Genomic DNA, 19,745 nt, shown 5'->3' with positions numbered 1-19,745 from the left:
AGAGGTGTTATTTACGCCCTCTTTTTCAGTGTACAGTCTGCAGTAACTCGTAACAAGATGACTACTTGTTAACCATTTTGTATGAAGTTTAATGTTTTGGAACCAAGACTCTTCAGAAATACGAGGAGGTATCAAAAAGTTTTGCCTGTTGAGGTATAATTTGTTGTAATAATGGAAATATTGAAACAATGAACATACATATAGTTTGCCTGTAGTGTTCTCTACTCAGAGTTACCCTTCCACACAGTTGCCATCACGTTCGATGCATTTGTGCTAGCATTTTATCCAGCCCTCAAAACCAGTTTGGAGAAATTCCACAGAACACTCCCTGTCCCACTGTTCAGAGCTGTTTTAACCTCTTGTAGGTCATCGAATCTCATATCACGAAGCACAGACTTAGGTAGTTTAGTTCAAAGTGGGAGAAACCGAAAGTGTGGACATGACAGGGAGTGGCAGGCCATCAACACCGTTGACTGACGACAACCGCCACAGGGATGATGAGCTCATTCGAGAGGATAGACACATCACCATCCAGGAAATTTCTGATGCAGTGCACATGTCCTATGGGTCAGAACATGCAATGATTGAGAGTTTGGGATTCCATAAAGTCTGAGCTAACTCTGTGCTTCGTGTCATGAGATTCGATGACCTACAGGAGGTTAAAACAGCTCTAAATGGTGGTGCTGGGAGTGTTCTGTGGAATTTTTCCAAACTGGTTTTGAGGGCTGGATAAAATGGTAGCACAAATGCATCGAAAGTGATGGCAACTGTGTGGAAGGGTAACTCTGAGTAGAGGACACTACAAGCAAACTATATGTATGTTTATTGTTTCAATCTTTCCATTCCATTATTAAACAAATTATACCTCAACAGGCAAAAAAATTTTGATACCCCCTCGTAGAAGTACACTATATTCTTTTAATTTACAAGAAATGAGTCTAAACATTGAATTGTATACAGTGCCTGAAGTGGAAATTGTTAGCTGAGGGGGATGTTTGGTCGAGTCTTGAGGTTAGCTGGGGGGATGCTCCTGTGGTGTAACATGGTTGGTGACAATGAGGCAAGTGGAGGGATGCTTTACAAAGGTTTTACTAGCCTGGGGGATATCGTCGTCCCTCACTTCTAGCACTGATTGTATACCATTTGCGATTTCGTTATTTTTCTGACATCTAAAAATAATGTGTGGTAACCAACCAGTATTTGACAGGTCATAGGTGTAACTTGGCAGGGCACTTGTCCCTCCAAAATTTTCATGTTTATTCCAATTTACAAGTTACTTTTGTTAACCTCCTGGCATCTGGGAAGCAAAGTAATAAAGAGCAATATTTGTGATTCCGCTTATTTAACAAGTAATCCTGGATGCTATTTTTATGAAATGGAAAATTTTTTGAGTCTGCTCTCCCAAAATTAAGCACCAAGTTCGATTCTGCGGCCTCAGAATTAGGTCCAAAGTTACATCCATGCAACAAGTCGTAGATTCAAATACCATTGCCCCCCTCTTTGTAACTGATACTTTATAATTTTTTCCTCAGTCACTCCAGACAAGGTAAATTCCATTAATTATATCAGTTTATTAAATTGTACTATTACCTGGTGTAAAACAGCAAAGGGTCTTTCTTCTGCCACAGTACTGAGTATACAGGGATGTAAATATAGTTATAGAAGGAGTTACACTCTGAAATAGCAATAAGTCTGGCAATAGTTTACTAAGGAAATCCCCTGACAAACCAATAGACCTGGCAATACTGGCTCAGACCGTGCTAAACCTTGTTCACTCTGCCCTCCCCTACATTTACAAGTGTGATTTGGTTCTGCGCAGGTCCTTTTCCATGTGGTTGCGCTATAAAACTGTCGTAGAGATTAAATATTTTTTTTTGGAATTGCGGCTTGTAGCAGAGCTGAAATTTATACATTGTACTTCTGACCTATGGACTCTGTATGGACGAAATTTGGAGGGAAGCACAACAAAGACCATTCTTTTAGGATATGTAATGCCCATCCCCAAATTTGAAGAAAAAATCGGAAATTGTACAACATTTTCGAAAGTTGTTATTTTTTAGAAATGTTGAAAATTGGACATTTGCTCCTGGACCCTCAATTGTCATATGTTGTTAAATTTTCTCATTATTACATATAAAAGCAGTAAAAGTGCTGGTTGTGGAGTTATAGCCCATTTCATAAGGTCTACCCCATAACACTCAGAGGGAGACAAAGGACTTTTTCAAACTCAGTTTGTTAATAATAATAACAATGGATATATTGTTCTGTAATTCTAGTCTGCAACTTGTTTACAGACTGTTGGAAGAACTTTTCCCATCCATCCCAGAACTCTTTTATGGAAACTCCTGTACACTTCATGTTTTTTTGAAATGCCTATTTTTTATTTCAGGTAATGTTGAGTCAGACGTGCATGGAAACACGTCTCCAGATAAAAAATTTAACTTTGGTTCCCCATCGGATAAGACAGACACATCTAATGCTGAAGTCTTTATTTTTTCTGCTACACAATGTGAAGCACAGGAAGAAACAGAGTTAGAGTCTAACTGCCTCCCAAGTTCAACTTGCAACAACCAAGATTCCCAAATAGCAAGCATTACATCAGTCACATCTAATCTTACCATTGGTGATGTAAATGTTACACAGCAAAAGAAATATTCGTGGGAAAAGTACTACATTGGACCTCCTCTTAACAGGACGATTGGCGAAAGAAGTGTTAAAAAAGATGTGAAAAATACTGTGGGACAAAATCCACAAAGTGCAAATGCCAACGATAGCATAGGATTTGTGGTCAAGGAAAAGAAGAAAGATGGAAGTGTGGAAACTTATAATCCTGGACTATTACTTTTGGAGAAACTTGATAGTGCTGCATCATTATGGAAAGACAAGGATACGTCGTCTCTGGATACCAATAATACTAATAAACCTCAGAAGGGCAGGGGGAGGGGTTTACTTGCAGTAAAGGAAACTTCGGATGAAATTGTCAAGTCTCGAGGACGAGGTAGGATTTCTTCGCAGCCGAACAAGAGAATGCGCGGGGGATCGCAGCCTGGAGGTGGGACTCATACAGGCTTGTTTGCAAACCAGAAAGTTATTTCACCACCACAAAGAGGAGCATTCTCGACCCAAAGAGGCAGAGGTAGCTTCTCCATGCCACGTGGATATACGTCGAACACTTCCAAGAGCGATTTGAACCAAAAGAAAAATTCTGGTTCTTTCAATTCTAAGAAATTCGCAAGTAGGGATTTGACTGGTATGCCACCACTTTTGTCTTACGCAAAGTACAATTCTGATGTGGAGCCGTGTGGATATTCTAGTGGTTCAGATTCTGTGTCATCTAGTGTTACGAATTCATTTCCTGTTTACCCTCACTTTCAGCCAGGACCACAGAAGAAGTCTTTTGTAGGTGGAGCATCAAATTTTGGATACATGGATCATAAACCTAATATGAAAACTGCCAACTCGCAACAGGTATCTGGTAATAAAGTTCCTGGAACAAGAAGCTTCCATTCCCGATCACAAAACCGAAGGCCTCCAGCACCTCCATCTGGGAACAATAATTCTCAGGCCGAGTCAACAGTAACTAAATCCGATGAACCTGATTCTAATAATCCTTATGTTGTACCTTTCAAACCTTGGGATATACTGACTAATGACTTAAAGGAGTATTGTAAGATAGGAGTGATTCCTCCTCAGGAAAAACGACACAAGTTAGTGAGGATAATTATCCGGCAACTTACTGAAGGGGGTCAAAAAGTTACGGATGATCAACTTGAAACTGTTGCTCGTGCTTTTGTTACGGAATTTCCGAAATCTCTTGAAGACAGAGGTGTAGATGGTAAGAAGTTGGGAAATGGCTACACGGGACTTTATTCCCAGCTAATGGTAAGACTGAAAAAAATTAATAACGTATCTACAAACTGATATATGTGTGTGTACCCTATTTCAAATGTGTAAACCACAATTGAAATTGGAGATGAAAATATAAGGTTAACACAGGAACATTATTTTCTCCTTGAGTCATCTTTATTATCAAATATTATGTGTAATACTTAATATTTGCTAACATGGATGACTCAGAGAAAATGTGTGTTGTATTATCCTTATGTTTTAACAGCAAATATTGCATATACACTTTTTCTTTCCATGTGTACACAAATATTTCATGTGTGTTTGTGTTGATATTCATGATTTTTGTATGCAGTCAGCATTGCATCAAGAAATAAGATACCATTGGAAAAGTCATTTTATTTAACATTTCATATTTTTTTCATTTGACATTAAGAAACAAACATACAAACTTTAGTTTACAGTTACTATGATTTGTAAATTCATGATATACATATATTTTTTTATACACATATATGAACTTGTATAGTGTATTAATACACATTAGTGTCTTGTGAATCACTACTGTTGTGTGTTGTTATGATATGAACATGTAGTACAGGAACTAGTTTGACAAGTTGAAAACGAATGGAATAATTCTGAAACTAGTAACTGAGTAAAGGAATATTTGTATACTTGAGATAGAAGTTTAATATTCCAGTTGCATCAAATCTCATCATGTAATTCAACTGTAATACTTTGTTTTGCATAAAAAAGTATGAATATATTTGGAGTTTGGTTATTGTAATTGATTACATTCAATGTCAAATCATCCAGGATTTTATGAAAATTTCACCCACCATCCCCTATTTTGATGGAACTCTCTGTTCTTGTAGAACTTTTGATACTGGTTCCAAAAATGTCTATTTTATATCCAAATTTCAGACTGAGCATGAATGATGTTGTGAGTGTCCCTTCATCAACTTTTATCTAATCACCAGTCATCCTCATCATTGTGATTAGCCAAAAGTGCCAGAAAAGCCACACTAAATAACAAAAAATAAATAAAAATATGCAGATTAAACATGAAAATGAAGTCAATTTTCTTAGTCAATATTTGAACCTATGACCTCATACTTAGCAGCTTGGCCACAGGGAACTGTTTTCATTTCATATAAATTTCTATAAAATATAACTTACTATAGCTTCCTTTCTGCATTAGAAATACTATAATGTTAGAAGTTTGTTTATCCAACCTGGAATTTTGTTACATGTTGCACAAAATATCCAAAATTACAAAATGCCGAGATTGGCAATCAAGCCAAAAATATTCACCATGATTAACCCTAAGGTAGAAGAGCAATGTAAACTATTGAAAATTGAAATGGCTAGATTATGAGTAGCACCCAAGAACTCGCTGGCAACTAGGCAGAAATTCAAAAGAAGAAAATGCACATAAATTCAAATGATTTTTGTACGAGGGTGGTTTGAAAAGTTCTCGGAATCACCACCAGATGTCAGTGCTAGGACAACAAGGTTCCCGCATAGTAATAGGCCATCCTTTATTAATAAACACGTGGCGCGTCAGTGTTCTGGGTAGAGATCTGTGGTGCGGACGTCACTTTGTAGTTGTTCCCGTGCAGTGCTTTGTGAATTCATGCAGATTTTCTGAACACACTGGGGGACTCTGCTCCTTCATATTCAACTGTTGCAAAGTTGACAAACGAGTTTAAATTTGGTCGGGACAGCTTAGAAGATGATCCACGTAGTGGTCGCCCAGAAATTATTGAAAAAGTGCATAAATTGGTCATGGAGGATTGCCGACTGAAAGTGCGTGAAATTGCTGAAGCTATAGGAATGTCATCCGAACGGGCGTATCACATTTTAACAGTTGAATTGGATATGAGAAAATTATCTGCAAGATGGGTGCCACGACTTTTAACAGGACCATAAACGCATCAGAGTGGACATTTCCGAACAATGTTTGACTCGTTTTAAGAGAAACCAAACAGATTTTTTGCGCCGGTTTGTGACGACAGATGAAACGTGGGTCCACTACTATACCCCAGAGACAAAACAACAGTCAAAGCAGTGGAAACATGTTGATTCACCACCACCAAAGAAAGCAAAGGCAATATGGTCGGCCGGAAAGGTAATGGCGTCAGTGTTTTGGGATGCGAAAGGGATTCTGTTGATCGATTATCTTCCCACTGGTCAAACAATTACGGGACAATACTATGCTAATCTCCTCGACCAACTAAAGCATAAGATACGGGAAAAGAGGCCAGGTTTGGCAAGAAAGAAAATCATCTTGCATCAGGACAATGCGCGCCCTCACACAAGTGTCGTTGCCATGGCAAAAATTCATGAACTTGTTGCCACATCCACCTTATTCGCCTGATTTGGCTCCCTCAGACTTCCATCTTTTCCCCAAACTCAAAAGTTTCCTTGGTGGATGGAGATTCTCTTCAAAGGAAGAACTAATAGCCGAAGTTGACACGTATTTCACAGCCTGGAGGAATCTAATTTTCGAGATGGGATCAAGGCATTGGAACATCGCTGGACCAAGTGCATTAGTGTACAGGGAGACTACATTGAAGAATAAAAAAAAAATCACTGTTGTAAGTCGTTTCTTTCTATTCCATTCTGAGAACTTTTCAAACCACCCTCGTATGTTCTATTGAGATCTAACCTGCAAATTATCATCAAAGTAACAGTTTTGTTTTTTACATCACGTGATTCAAAATAAATTGAACAGGAGTGAGGGTGACCAGTCTATGTGACGTAGTGGCCAGAGCAACACACTACGAAGCTAGAAGCTCCAATTTTGAAACCCTACCAAAATAGGAAGACTGAATGTAGAGTACAGTCAAACCCCGATATTAAGTTTTTCAGGGGCCCATAAATAAAAAAAACGTAAAATGCAGGAAAGCATAAGGGAAGGGTAAAACTCAAGTGTCAGTAAGAAATTACTACACAATCAACTTTTTGGGGGTATATTGTGTCAAAAATTATTTAACAACCGGAAAAAAAAGTATGATTATGAATTTCTAAGGAAAAAAGCAAGACCTGCTGTGAAAGTAAATGACGGATAAACAGGACCCACTTTCGAGGGTAGGGACGGTGGATGACTGCTTCTCACTGCTGCCTATTAGGTTCAGGTTATGCATCTGATTGTGTTCGATCTCCGTTTACTCTGTAAACTGATAATTAGTTGCTAGTTTTAGAAGTACCGGGTAATTGGAGAGGAGGGGGTTATCATTTATAGCTGGACGTCAAGTATCTTTATATACTGTAATCAAAGTGTCCTGAAGACATGCAGGATGGTTCAGTTGAGCTGCATATGTATCCAGTCCCGATCAGCCCAACAGCATGAAATGAACAAAACAAGCTTTTGTTAAACTTACGCAATGCATTTTTAGATGTCACAATAAATTATCAGTGACGTGCCTAGGATTTTTGAAAGGGGGATGGGGTTTATATATACTTTTTATAGTAGTCAGCCCTCACTTTGACATCTTTTCCTGCCTTTGAAGTTGTTTTTTTTTTTGTAGAAATACTGGCCAAAAAGGGGGCGGGGTTATGATCCCCATCAACTTCCCTTTGGCACGCCACTGATTGTTATGTACATCCATGTTAATCAACGATTTATTATTGGATTTAGAAGTCTTGCGGAGGTCGAACACTCCTTCCACCAATAGTTTCCCTGTAAATATAGTGTTTCCTCCCCCCGTCAACATTTAATATTTTGTGATTTATTTTCATCACATGAATGGTTCCGAAGAAAAGCGGTGATTATATTATTCTTAGCATCATGTGCATTTCCTTCCTCGACTGCTCTGTGTTTTCAAGGTGTTTATCAGAAAGCAGAACAAGAAAAAAATGAATGTGTCTTTTTTAAAATCCTCGCTTTGTATCTGGTGCTTGTGTTTTGTAATTGTCAAAGCAAAACGACCTTCTGAGATGAGACTCAAAACAATGCCATTTTTCTTCCCTTCAGAGTCATAGCTCTGGAGCCAAGAGACAAAACATTGGTGCCGCCTGCCTGCTGCTCACAGACACCCCTCGGACCAGTTTGTAACGGGAGGCAGGGGGTGACAAACAGGTGGTGGAGTGGCGCTAATGCAGTTCAACAAGTCTTATCAGAAGTGTGCTTATTCCCGGCCAAGTTGCAGGAAAGAAGGAAGGGGGAGGGAGGAAGGATCACTGCTTGATGCTCTCCCATGATGTCATGTCAATGCTTAGACATAGGATCAAGATTTCAGACATGGGGCATTAAAGAATGAGAAACGGGCTATATCCTTCAATTACTGCATAGCTGTGCAGAGTGGCAGATTAATGAGCTCATCCGGGTGGGGGGGGGGGGGGAGAGATGGGCGTTTTTTTTAGTTTTTTTTTAAGTATGCTATGTTCGTTGAATGCATGTATTCAGGTTCAAAAGCAACTGCATAATTTTAGACAGGAAAGGAGACTGGGAGATCGCTTTTCGCCTTTATGTTAATTGGTTAAGATGTCTCGTGTAAGGAGGCTCACTTCCACACAAGCAAGGAAATTGGGGCAGAAATACTTGGCACTTTTCAGTAATTACTAGAGATACTGCCATAGGTGGCATGAGAAAGCACTTTGCACCATACCGTGATGCATATACATATAGGGGGATGTGGAATATGATGTGATCAGCACCATGCTCCAACCACCTTTACCCCACATATTATTCGATCTCTGCCAATTAGGAAGTGATGTGATCAGCACCATGCTTGGGCAGCCTTTACTGCCCCCCCCCCTTCCCCAAGGTTGTCCCCAGGTACAAATGTATTTGAAGCTCGGGGAGCTCCAGCTTAAATTACCCATCCTGGGAATCGAACCCAGGTCTCCAGTGTAGCAGTCAGATGCCCTACCGACTAGCCCACTATGGCTGTCCAGCAAATGAGAAAAAGTAAATAAATATGTTTTGGCCCAAATACACATTTTAATTGCATTTAGATGTGCATAAAATTTGGCTGCTCTCAGAAAATATTGCCGCACCCCTCATTTATTCACTAATTTTTCCTGGCCCTGTCACTGTACAACACATGAGTCTCGTAATATGCATACAGAAAACATTCTCCGACTCAGGAAGAAGAATACATTTATCCAAACTTTGCCCCCCCCCCCCTCCCCCACACAATTGTTTTGACAAGAATATTTTTCCATCAGTGAGTAAAATATCACCCTATCTGCCCTTAGAAAAAATCACTTTAGCTTGTGCGTTTTCAGCTTAATTCTGATAACCAAATGATATAGCATTCGTGAAAAAACTTCAGATTAAAAATAATCGAACTAGACTCAATCATATTTCCTTAGGAATCTAAACGACTTTCCACTGAAGAAAAAGTGCAGTTGCTATCTGGTATGGCAAATCCTATTTTTTTCTATTTACAATGCTGCAAACAAGAAGAAAAGAAAAGTTTTACAAACCAGTCTCCTGCCCTTCTTTTTTTCATTCCCAACTAGGAAGGATTCTGTAAATGTGTGGACAAAGAAGCGAATGGTGATGATTGAGTCTTGTTGTCAATTTTCCACTCATGTTTTTTTGGAGGGGAAGGGTGAACAAAACACCTCTTTCACACACATTGTGTCCAAACTCGAGGGAAGGCAGCATTTAGGCAGAATCGGTTTGGCAACAGTCCGCTTGTCTGATCCTGAGGTAGAAGGATCGGTCTATTTCATCCTCACGGGGAATGCAAGAAGTGCAGTTTTCCCTTCCTGTCCTTCAAGGGAGGGAGGATAAATTCAATTTGTGCACCTCTCCCCTCTGCTGCGGAACCATGCCTCTTCCCTCCCTTCTCTAGCATGAAAACCTAACATCTGGAAGTTCAAGGTGGCGGGGTGAATGAAACAGCTGGTAAATCAAGGAAAAGGAGGGAAAAGTTGCTTGGCCGACCAGCCTTTTGGCAAATTTTACATCAGCACTCCTTGCAAAACATATAAAAACGGGAAACGGGAGTTTGAGCAAACGTAAGATTGAGGTGAACGACCTTTTATTTAACATTTAACATAGCCTTTTGCTGGAACCTGGATGGCTGAACGTATTATGTGGGAACGTATTTCACTGTACAGTGTGTGTATGATAGAATTCTTTTAATAATCTTCTAATTTGATGTAATGTATTTTTTGGTCTTAGACACAGGCAGAGACTATTCAAAATTGAGCTGGCCTCGATGGTGGAATTCCTAGCACAGCATAGTATAATGCCAGGGGTCCTGGGTTCATATCCCAACCTGGGCATGGGTGTTCTTTTTAAGTGTCTCTTCATCAGTTCCATCATATCATCATCATGATTAGCAAAAAGTGGCAAAAAGTAAAATAAACCAAATCAATCAATATTCATATGCGAAACATAACTTATGCAATTTTTGATTTCTGTAATAACTGCAATATACAAAGGTCATCCCAAAATTTATGCCTCCACCTTAATAACCCCTCATATTGTTATCGGATTGCAATGAAACCTCACACACATATAATGTGATATGTTACTAATGCACACAATTTTGCATTTGCAGGTAACTAAATAAACAACATGAAAAGCAGAGAAAAACGAACAGCTGTAATTCGGTTCTTGCAAATAGAGTGTTGTTACATGCCATTGCCAAAATGTGGTGGTCAGTAATGTCCCAACCCCCTTACAGTCCTGATTTGGCCCCATTGGACTTTCATTTGTTGACCGTCTCAAAAACAACCTTCGTGTGGACAGCATTTCCAGGACGTGGAAGAATGCATGGGTAAAAAGAAACTGCCCTTTTTCCACAGCGGATTTTGGCATTGGGTTGAATGGTGGCAGAATTGTATTGAAAGCAATGGACAGTATTTTGAATAGCCTTAATAAGTACCCAACATATGTAACTATCTTGACATAAACTTTGAACTTTCATTGCAATCCAATAACAATATGAGGAGTTATTAAGGTGGAGGCATTAATTTCGGGATGACCTTTGTATATTGTTGCTGCAAGGAATGAGTAGTTTCACAATACTATTAGACTGTTCATGAACCATCGCTTACCAAGAAAGGACACCACTGCACGAAACGACCATTTTTCTGTTCATTGACACCTTTTCAGTGTTTTAATACAGTAAAACCTCGTTAATCTGGACTAATGGGGGATAAGTTGACCGGTTTAACGAAAGTCCAGATTAACTGAAATAACCTAAGAGAATAGTAGAAAGTGCATTAAAACTCCGCTCATAGCAACAAAATGCGATTATGGCGTATTTAAAGGGCATAGGCCTAAATACACTATACAGTACAACCAGTGGTCAGAAGTAGCGCGCTACTGTAGCAACGCTACATTTTGAAAATTGTAGCTGTAGCGGAGCTACGGAATTCCTGTAGTTGTAGCGAAAATTTCGCTACAGCTACATTTTTCTCAGCATTTTGAGGTAAATTTTGAATGTGACAGCAGCGTAAAAAAAATCGACAATAATGCTTACTTTTGCAGGAGGTTTACAAAGACAGTCTATTACATGGATATTCGGATAATCTAGATTATAAATATCTTGATATTGTAGATTATAGATATCTGCGTAATATATTTCATTAGTATCTAAATAATTCAAATATGCAGATAACTAACTGACATATATGAATATATTCCGGCTAACATATACGTTTCTTTCAGTTGCATCGCTAGTTTGGGGAGAAACATGTCTCGTTTGTTGCACCGCTTGAAAACAAAATGTCTCGTTTGTGTCACCCCCGGAACAAATCCTGTGGATATCAAAATGTCATTAATTACTGTGTAAAACACAACTTGCAGTGCAAAAGATGAGTGATCCATTTTCCACTACAATGACTTTAAGCAATAGTGCCAGCAACCAATGGCTCAGTACATTAACAGCATTGATAATTGTCAGTGTATAAGGGTCTCACCAGCAATAAATTATTGTTACAAGAATGATAGACATACACTTTCTGGAGTTACAGTTATTTTCATCATGTTATTTGTTCACAGATTTTAAAATTTCAATATGTTTAGAACACTTGGGTTTGCACGTCAGTTTCCTCATTATATGATATTGTAAAAACTATGCACAAGTTATTGACTTTCCTGCAGAAACGACAATTTTCTTTAGTTAATGTGCAGTTGCCAAATTTATGTATTTCGTTAATCATGACAATGAGAATAAATGGTTTATTTAGTTATTCTTTTATCTATAGTCACTTTCGGCTAATTGTGAGCATGAGGATGAATGATGAATGATGAACAGTGTCGGGAATGGAGGAGCAGGAGCAGGAGGATCCCATCCTCCCAACTTGGCTTCTTTCCTAGTTTTTGTTTTGATTCCATTTTATGGATAGATATACCTAGTCTTACCATAAATACTGTCACAAAGTTTTAAGAAATTGACAAAATGCTGAGAGATATTTTAATATCCTAATAACATTACTGAAATGGATGCATGACAAATCAAAATCACAAATCAATATTCAAAATGGCCACCCTTAGCATGCACACATTCCGTAAGTCTTTGTGGCCAGGCATCAATTGAATTACGCAACACATTGACTGGAAAATGAGCAACTGCCTTCAGAAGAAACTGCTTTAAACTTTCAATTTTGGGATGTCTCTTCTTACAAGCCATTTCCTGAAGCTTGGACCACAATTTGTAGTCCAAAGGGTATAGGTCCGGATTTGCAGAAGGCCAGTCTGAAGTGGAAATGAAGTCTGGAACATTTGCTATGAGGGCACGGTCCATTTCTGTGAAAAAGGGGTAAAAACATCAGCCAAAGTGTACCAGCAGACAGTGTTTGAGAAACTAGTCAAGAATGTCAACAACACTCTTCCATGGTCAGAACTGGAGCTTCTAGCAGGATTCAGCCCCAACATATGGGGCCCGAACAACACAGCAGTGGCTAGAGGCAAATGTACCAGACTTAATTTCCACTTCAGATTGGCCTTCTGCAAGTCCGGACCTATACCCTTTGGACTACAAATTGTGGTCCAAGCTTCAGGAGATGGCTTGCAAGAAGAGACATCCCAATATTGAAAGTTTAAAGCGGTCTCTTCTGAAGGCAGTTGCTCATTTTCCAGTCAATGTGTTGCGTAATTCAATTGATGCCTGGCCACAAAGACTTACAGAATGTGTGCGTGCTAAGCGTGGCCACTTTGAATAATGATTTTGATTTGTCATGCATCCATTTCAGTAATGTTATTAGGATATTACAATATCTCTCAGCATTTTGTGTCAATTTAATACAAACTTTGTGACAGTATTTATGGTAAGACTAGGTACTGATCGAGACTGCATCCGAACCACTATGTGCCTCTGCCGGGTATCAAACCTGAGGCCCTGTGATTACAAAAGAGCCCCAGATACTTTTCATTCAAAATTGCCTTCATATCAGTCTATTAAAAAATTAAATATTTATTCTCAAGAAAAATATGTTGATATGTGAACATAAATACGCAATCTTACCAAATTTTATTTGTGTATAGTTGTAATCATTAATTTGGGTAACACCCTAATTGCAATATTCATATATCAAATTTGAATTGATATGCCACTTGCATAGGTATGTTATTCTCCAACACTATAGTAAAAATAAGTAACTGAACTGCTATCAAAGTTATCTAATGAAGGGAATCATGATAATAAATAAACAGAATCTACGTATTTTCCAGTAAGTACAACTATCATACTAGAGTCTTCTTTTGAATATCCATGTGGTTGTTTCAAGTTTTTGCAGAAGTAGCGCAAAAGTAGCGAAGTAGCGAGTAGCGAACAGGAGTAGCGTAGCGAGCTATTTTTTGTAAATGTAGCTGTAGCTGTAGCGAAGCTACATTTTGGAAGAGTAGCTGTAGTTGTAGCGAAGCTACTATTAAAATGTAGCGTTTTGGTCACTGAGTACAACACAAAGTCTGCGGGAAACAGAATTTCATCAGTGATAGACTGCCTTTTCTTTGGGAAGTTCTCTTGTTGATTTCTAACCACATTTAAAAAACTTATATTCTGTTTTTTTTTCCTTTTGCCTGTCTGGATTAAGCGAAGTCCGGCTTATGGGGGTCTGGATTAACGAGGTTTTATTGCATTTGCAGACAAACACCTTCAATTCTCGGTGTGTTACCTAGGAAATGAAATCTCACCGTTTCTGATGTGCTTTTCGGATGCCTGATGTTTCGTAGCTTTACAAGTAAAATTCTTCAGTCTCACCATACCTTCCTTTGTCGACTTAGGTTCACCACCAAACAAAATACACACGAAGCAGTACATTCATTCACTGTACCCAGTTAGCCACTTGTGCTTCGAGCACCACTGAGTGCAAAACTTTCTTATCTTTTTCCAGTCTTGCTCTTGTAAATACACATTAGACTTTGAGCTTCTCTCTTATTATCTAACGTTCTTTTAACAAGACTACCCATATGCTAATAAAATTATAGGTGATTATCAATGTGGATTTAAACATAACAGATCAACTTCAGATCAAATTTTTCTCATCAGACAGACACTCGAGAAAAAGTGAGAATATAATCAAAGTGTCCATCAGCTAGTCATTGATTTCCAGAAAGCATATGAATCAGTGGAAAGAGATAAATTATAAAATATGTTAGTCGAGTTTGGAATACCTAAGAAGATTGTTAATATGATAAAAGTATGCACCAGTGAAACCGAAAGTAAAATTTGTGTGGGTATTAATATGTCTGACAAATTTACAATTCATGATGGGTTAAAACAAGGAGATGCATTATCTCCATTGCTCTTTAATTTTCCCTTAGAATACGCTGTTAGGAAGGTAAAAGAAACTAACGAAAGACTAAAATTAAATGGTGTGATTCAGCTGTTGGCATATGCAGATGATGTAGACTTATTAGGGGAAGATATAAATACAATTAAGAATAATGCTAAAATATTTTTCAAAGCAGCTAAAGAGAGAGGTTTTTAAGTTAGCAAAGAGAAAACGAAATATATGCTTACAAGCCGAAACCAAGTGTTAGGTAATAATCAAAATCTAATTGATAACTCATTTGAACCAGTTTCCAAATTCAAGTACTTAGGAGTAATGCTAACAAATGAAAATGAAATTAAAGAGGAAATAAAAAGTAGGCTTAATTCAGGAAATGCATGCTACTTTTCTCTTCATAAACTTTTGTCTTCTCGTTAAATATCTACGAAACTAAAAGTTGAAATATATAAAACAGTAATTTTGCCTGTATTATTATATGGATGCGAAACTTGGTCCCTTACATTGAAAGAGGAACATAAATTGAGAGTATTTGAAAATAAGATCCTTAGGAAAATATTTGGACCTAAAAGGGATGAGAAGACAGGTGAGTGGAGATGGTTACATAATTTAGAACTACATAATTTGTATTCATGTCCCGATATTTATGAATAATTAAATCAAGAAGACTTAGGTGGGCAGGCCATGTGGCACGAATGGAAGAGGAAAGAAGAGTTTACACAGGATTCTTGTAGGGAAACCTGATGGTAAGAGACCAGTAGGAAAACCTATACAAAGATGGAGGGATATTGTTGAGATGGACCTAAAGGAAATTGGTAGGGATGGAAAAGAGTATATAGATCTTGCTCAAAATAGGGACAGATGGAAGGCCTGTGTTGCTGCAGCCATTAACCTTCGGGTTTAAGAAGGCTAGAAAGTAAGTAAGTTAGTTAGCTGCTCTCTTATGAAACACTTGTTTTCAAACAAACACTGTGAAAATGAATTTGAGAACAAGAACTCAATTAAATCTTGATGTTATTCCAATCAGGCATTTTGTTGCCTAAATCTGATCGCTGCACACAACTCACAAAGTCTTACCTCCATGAATCTCGTGAGCCATGCTGCCTGCCTTATAGCATCATGTGCAAGGCAAATGTCAAGGACAAGCGAGCAAGCCAGGGATATAAATAGATTATTCCATTTCTTGTGAAAGTAAAACTACTCTACAAATATAAGGCGTAACTAGTAACATGTAAGTTTTGTACAAAATATGGAGAATGTTCAATGCACCAAAAACGGACTGTTTATATGAAATGCTGGTACACCCTGGCGGAAATGCAGTGTTGCTAATATGTGAAGAGAAGTATTCCCAGCAGATGTGCCTCATTCCGTGGAAAGTTCGTACACTGGACAGGGGTAGAATTTTTCTTCGGGGTAAATGCCAAGGCCATTGCCTATTCATTGTAAAAGCCCACTGCAGTACCATAGACCTTAAGATTAAAAAAATATAATTTATACTATTCGATACAATGAGAATTATGAAATCTGATTACCGGTAATTTGTATTCTTCCTGTAATTAGATATAACAAATTGACATCTATGCGTTACAAAGTAAATATAAAGGCTATAGTGGAACCACAAGCAAAGAAACCTGCGCAGACCCGTGACTCCTGTGCACCGTACTCCCACGTGGAGGGGAGGGGGAGAGTGGACCATGCTTCCTTACGGCCAGAGCTGAACAGAAGAAGGGAAAGCTGCACAGGGACTTTTCGTCGAAGGTTTTATCCTTGTGGTCGCTCTATACAGTGCAGCATGTTATTGCATTTTTGTTTTCTTGTTAATTTGCTTTTATGAATTGTCAGTTCATATAGTGTTAATAACTTTAATAATACTGCTAATAACACTAAAAATAAAATAAATAAAAAACCTGGAAGAAAATACATTGGAGACCACACTACGTACATTGAACAAAACGAAAAAGCAACAATTCTCATTTTTTTTTTTATCTTTCTCTGTTTGAAACTGAATTGTCACCTTTAAAGGCAAGCGCCAATTGTTATGAGAAAAAAGAACAAGAACATCATTGAGACTTTCGCACAGGGCTTACTTCATACTTTGAAATCTCAAGTCAAGCTTCTACATTGGTTTTGATAATGAAAAGTATTTCATATCACTCAATGTGTGTTTTTCCTCTTAAAAACAAGACCGTTGCATGCTTTACAATTCTTGAAATAGCATCATACCATCTGAAATAGTTTAATCTTGATGACGTCAGAAAAACCCTGCCTTGATTGTAAACATGGAGACTGAAGAAAAGCCCTCAGGTTAAAGTAGCAGCCGGCCCCTGTGGCGGAGTGGTTAGCACATCGCGCTACGATGCTAGGGGTCCTGGGTTCGAATCCTGGCCTGGGCATGGATATTTGTGAGTGTCCATTCATCAATTTCATCATATCATCACTCATCCCCATTTTCGCAAATTAGCCAAAAGTGCCACAAAAAGCGAAGTAAAATAAATCAAATCAAATGAAACAAACAAAATCAAATGAAAGGTTAAAGTAGCAGTCCACAGACCTTGGCGTAGGGGTGTTTGCTGAGATCAGCCAAATGCTACCGAACGGAACACTAAAGATTCACACAATGAACATTTCCACACAATTTTAAAAACTACACCCGGGAAAAATGACCCCTGCAAGTTTTCGCGTTTCTCTGCGTCCAGTTTAAGGCAGAAACGGGACTTCCAAAGTTGCGAGGCTAGCGTTGCGCTGAAAACACGCCGCCGCCATGTTAATACGTCACGACTTAGGGAGAGCTCGTTTGTCGTCTGCTTTGAGCATCCAGTTTACTGCAGGAAGCCCACGGTGAGCGAACATGTGCAGCAGTTTTACAAATCCAGATTTAAATAATGGAAGAAGGAGCGTTAGTGGAAAGGAAAGCTATGCTTTGTAATGATCATTCTTCCATGAAATATGCTCACGTGCAAGATAAATGAAAGGGTTCTGCTGCGTGCGTGTTCTCGGGTAATGCGAAAAATATTGCTTGTAAAATTGGTTGCTGACCAAACTTTCAAAAATATATATATATTTTAAACTTATATTTATCGAAATTTACCGTAACCTATGTAGTGCAAAATAAGAATTTTCACATTCTTCACTTTATTTATAAAGCCTATTTTCCATAAAGCAATTTCAGTTTGAGTTTCATTTCTGTTGCGCAAGTTATGATCAAATATTTTTGGGAAATTAAGAGAAAATACACTGAGAAGATTACATCAGTTGCACAGTACTTGTTAATACTTAGTTTATGTATAATTAATACAAGGAAATAATGTGTATAACCAAGGGCGTATTTAAGGGGGGGGGTTCAATGGGTCCACCCCCCTTTGGTTCAGTAAAATTACGAAAGTTACCTGTTCATCCGCTTGTTCATAAAAATTTCTTCGGACTTATTTTATTCTCTTAAATTAGAGACGTTGGACGGGATACGGATGGGAAGGAAATTACGTAATTCCACACACCAGATGGGACTGCAGACCAAATGTCTGCAATTTCCTGATAGTTTCGGAATTTCTGCGATAAGAAACTGCATTGAGACTGTCAAATCCGTTATTTTTCCCCCTCGAGTCATCTTAAAGATATTTGGTTTTTTAAAACGCAGTCACACAAGATGAACAGAAAACTATCAATTCTCGTAACTTCGTGACTACATACACACAACTTTGTCGGATCCAGCACCCCCTGCTCCCCAACAAGTTTCCGGCCAGCAGTGTCCTGGATTTTCACTTACGAAATAAAGCAACCCTAATCCTACCAAAAGTTGATCCATCCCTCCCCCCCACGTGACCTATATATACGCCCATGTATATAACAATATCTCATAGTGAAATGGTACGATTACTGCGAAAAAAGCCACCTCATCTCGTTACCCCGAACGCATTAATTGGTCGGTTCACAACTTCACCACTAAGGATCCTATCGAGACGAGACATGGCAGCCTTGGTCTTGTTCTCGTTGAGAGTTGTAAATGTCTGTCTCGTGTTTATTTGTAAATGTCTCATTGACAGTCTCGTCTCTATTTATAAACATCCGTCTCGGTTTGGGAGGGCAATTCTCGGTTTCGTCTGAAGTCTCGAAAAATGTAGAGTTAACAACGTATGCAAAGGCTTATCATTATGAACAACCTTTCTTAATATTTCTTTTTGACTCCTCGTTTCGACGGTACGAGCCCTCGAAAACTGAATATTATCCTGCTTATATATGCAAACCAAACCGCAGATTCAGAATTACCAGGAATGAACTTGCGTTGTAATTATTATACACAAAATGCATGATTTTTCTGAGGAAGTCGCATGTTCCAGGTTTGACTTGACCTGGGCATGACTGTTTCCTTGTGAGTGACATTTCATTGAACTGGAAATTGTTACATGGGAGGATGTTTGCTCGAGACTTTGGGGACAGCTAGGGGGATGCTTCTATTGTTAATGTTAGTGTTGCTCACGAGATGATACATTTTGCGTCTCATCTCATAAAAGGAGATGGGACAAGGAAATGTTTTCGAAATGAAATGGGACAGAAGAAAAAGTTCGTCTTGTATTGTGGCAGGTTGGGTGATACTTAGATTGTGCTTGTTGGTAGTGGTGGTAGTGTGTGTGGGGGGGGGGGGGGGCTGTTCTCCTGCACCCCGACTTCGAATACTGCTTGTAGTCATTCATCTTCATTGTAGCGATTAGCCAAAAGTGGGAAGAAATGTGATGTTAGAGAAGATACATACTAAATGAACCATGCGTTCTCATCGTTGCGGTTAAACAAAGTGACGGGAAAGCGACGTAAAAGTAGGCTAAATACAAAAATTTGCAATATACTGTATATATTAACTGAAGAAAGCTGTCATTTACTACAGGAAATTTAAAAACTCCCCGTACCTTTTTTATACAGTATCACCTCTTATATTGCAGAAATTGGCGTGTAAACCAGTGTTCTAAACGTATTATCTTAAAATTTGCGAAGAAAATATTATGACGAAAATAATTGTAATTCCAGACAAGGCATTCTATAACATTAAGTTCTTGCCAGTCAGAACCAACCTATGTATTCGCATTGAACAAGGCTATTCACGTGTTCAGCCATTGACTGTTACAAGTTTTGCTTTGTCACCCTAATGGGAAAACCCTATACCGAGTTACTGAATTATAGTAAATACTGCTATACTGCTAGGGCATAAT

General features: G+C 38.5%; 1 protein-coding gene across 2 annotated transcripts in view; it reads left to right on the top strand.

Annotated features, from left to right (window-relative positions):
- The window catches only part of LOC145986398 (uncharacterized), a 41,251-nt gene extending 36,429 nt beyond the window's left edge, over positions 1-4,822 (top strand). Inside the window, exon 3 of one of the 2 annotated variants that reach the window (XM_083120368.1) lies at positions 2,390-4,822. In XM_083120368.1, coding sequence (XP_082976494.1) covers positions 2,390-3,921 — 1,532 coding nt within the window. In that variant the 3' untranslated portion in view covers positions 3,922-4,822. The remainder of the gene's footprint in view (positions 1-2,389) is intronic. The other variant, XM_083120367.1, reaches the window with a different exon arrangement.
- The last annotated feature ends 14,923 nt before the right edge of the window (positions 4,823-19,745 follow it).

The sequence above is a fragment of the Lepisma saccharinum genome, chromosome 4 (genome assembly GCF_977018435.1).
Source record: "Lepisma saccharinum chromosome 4, izLepSacc3.1, whole genome shotgun sequence".
Taxonomy (NCBI): domain Eukaryota; kingdom Metazoa; phylum Arthropoda; class Insecta; order Zygentoma; family Lepismatidae; genus Lepisma; species Lepisma saccharinum.
The sequence above is the reverse complement of the archived record's forward strand: the minus strand, read 5'-3'. Positions and strand labels throughout refer to the sequence as shown.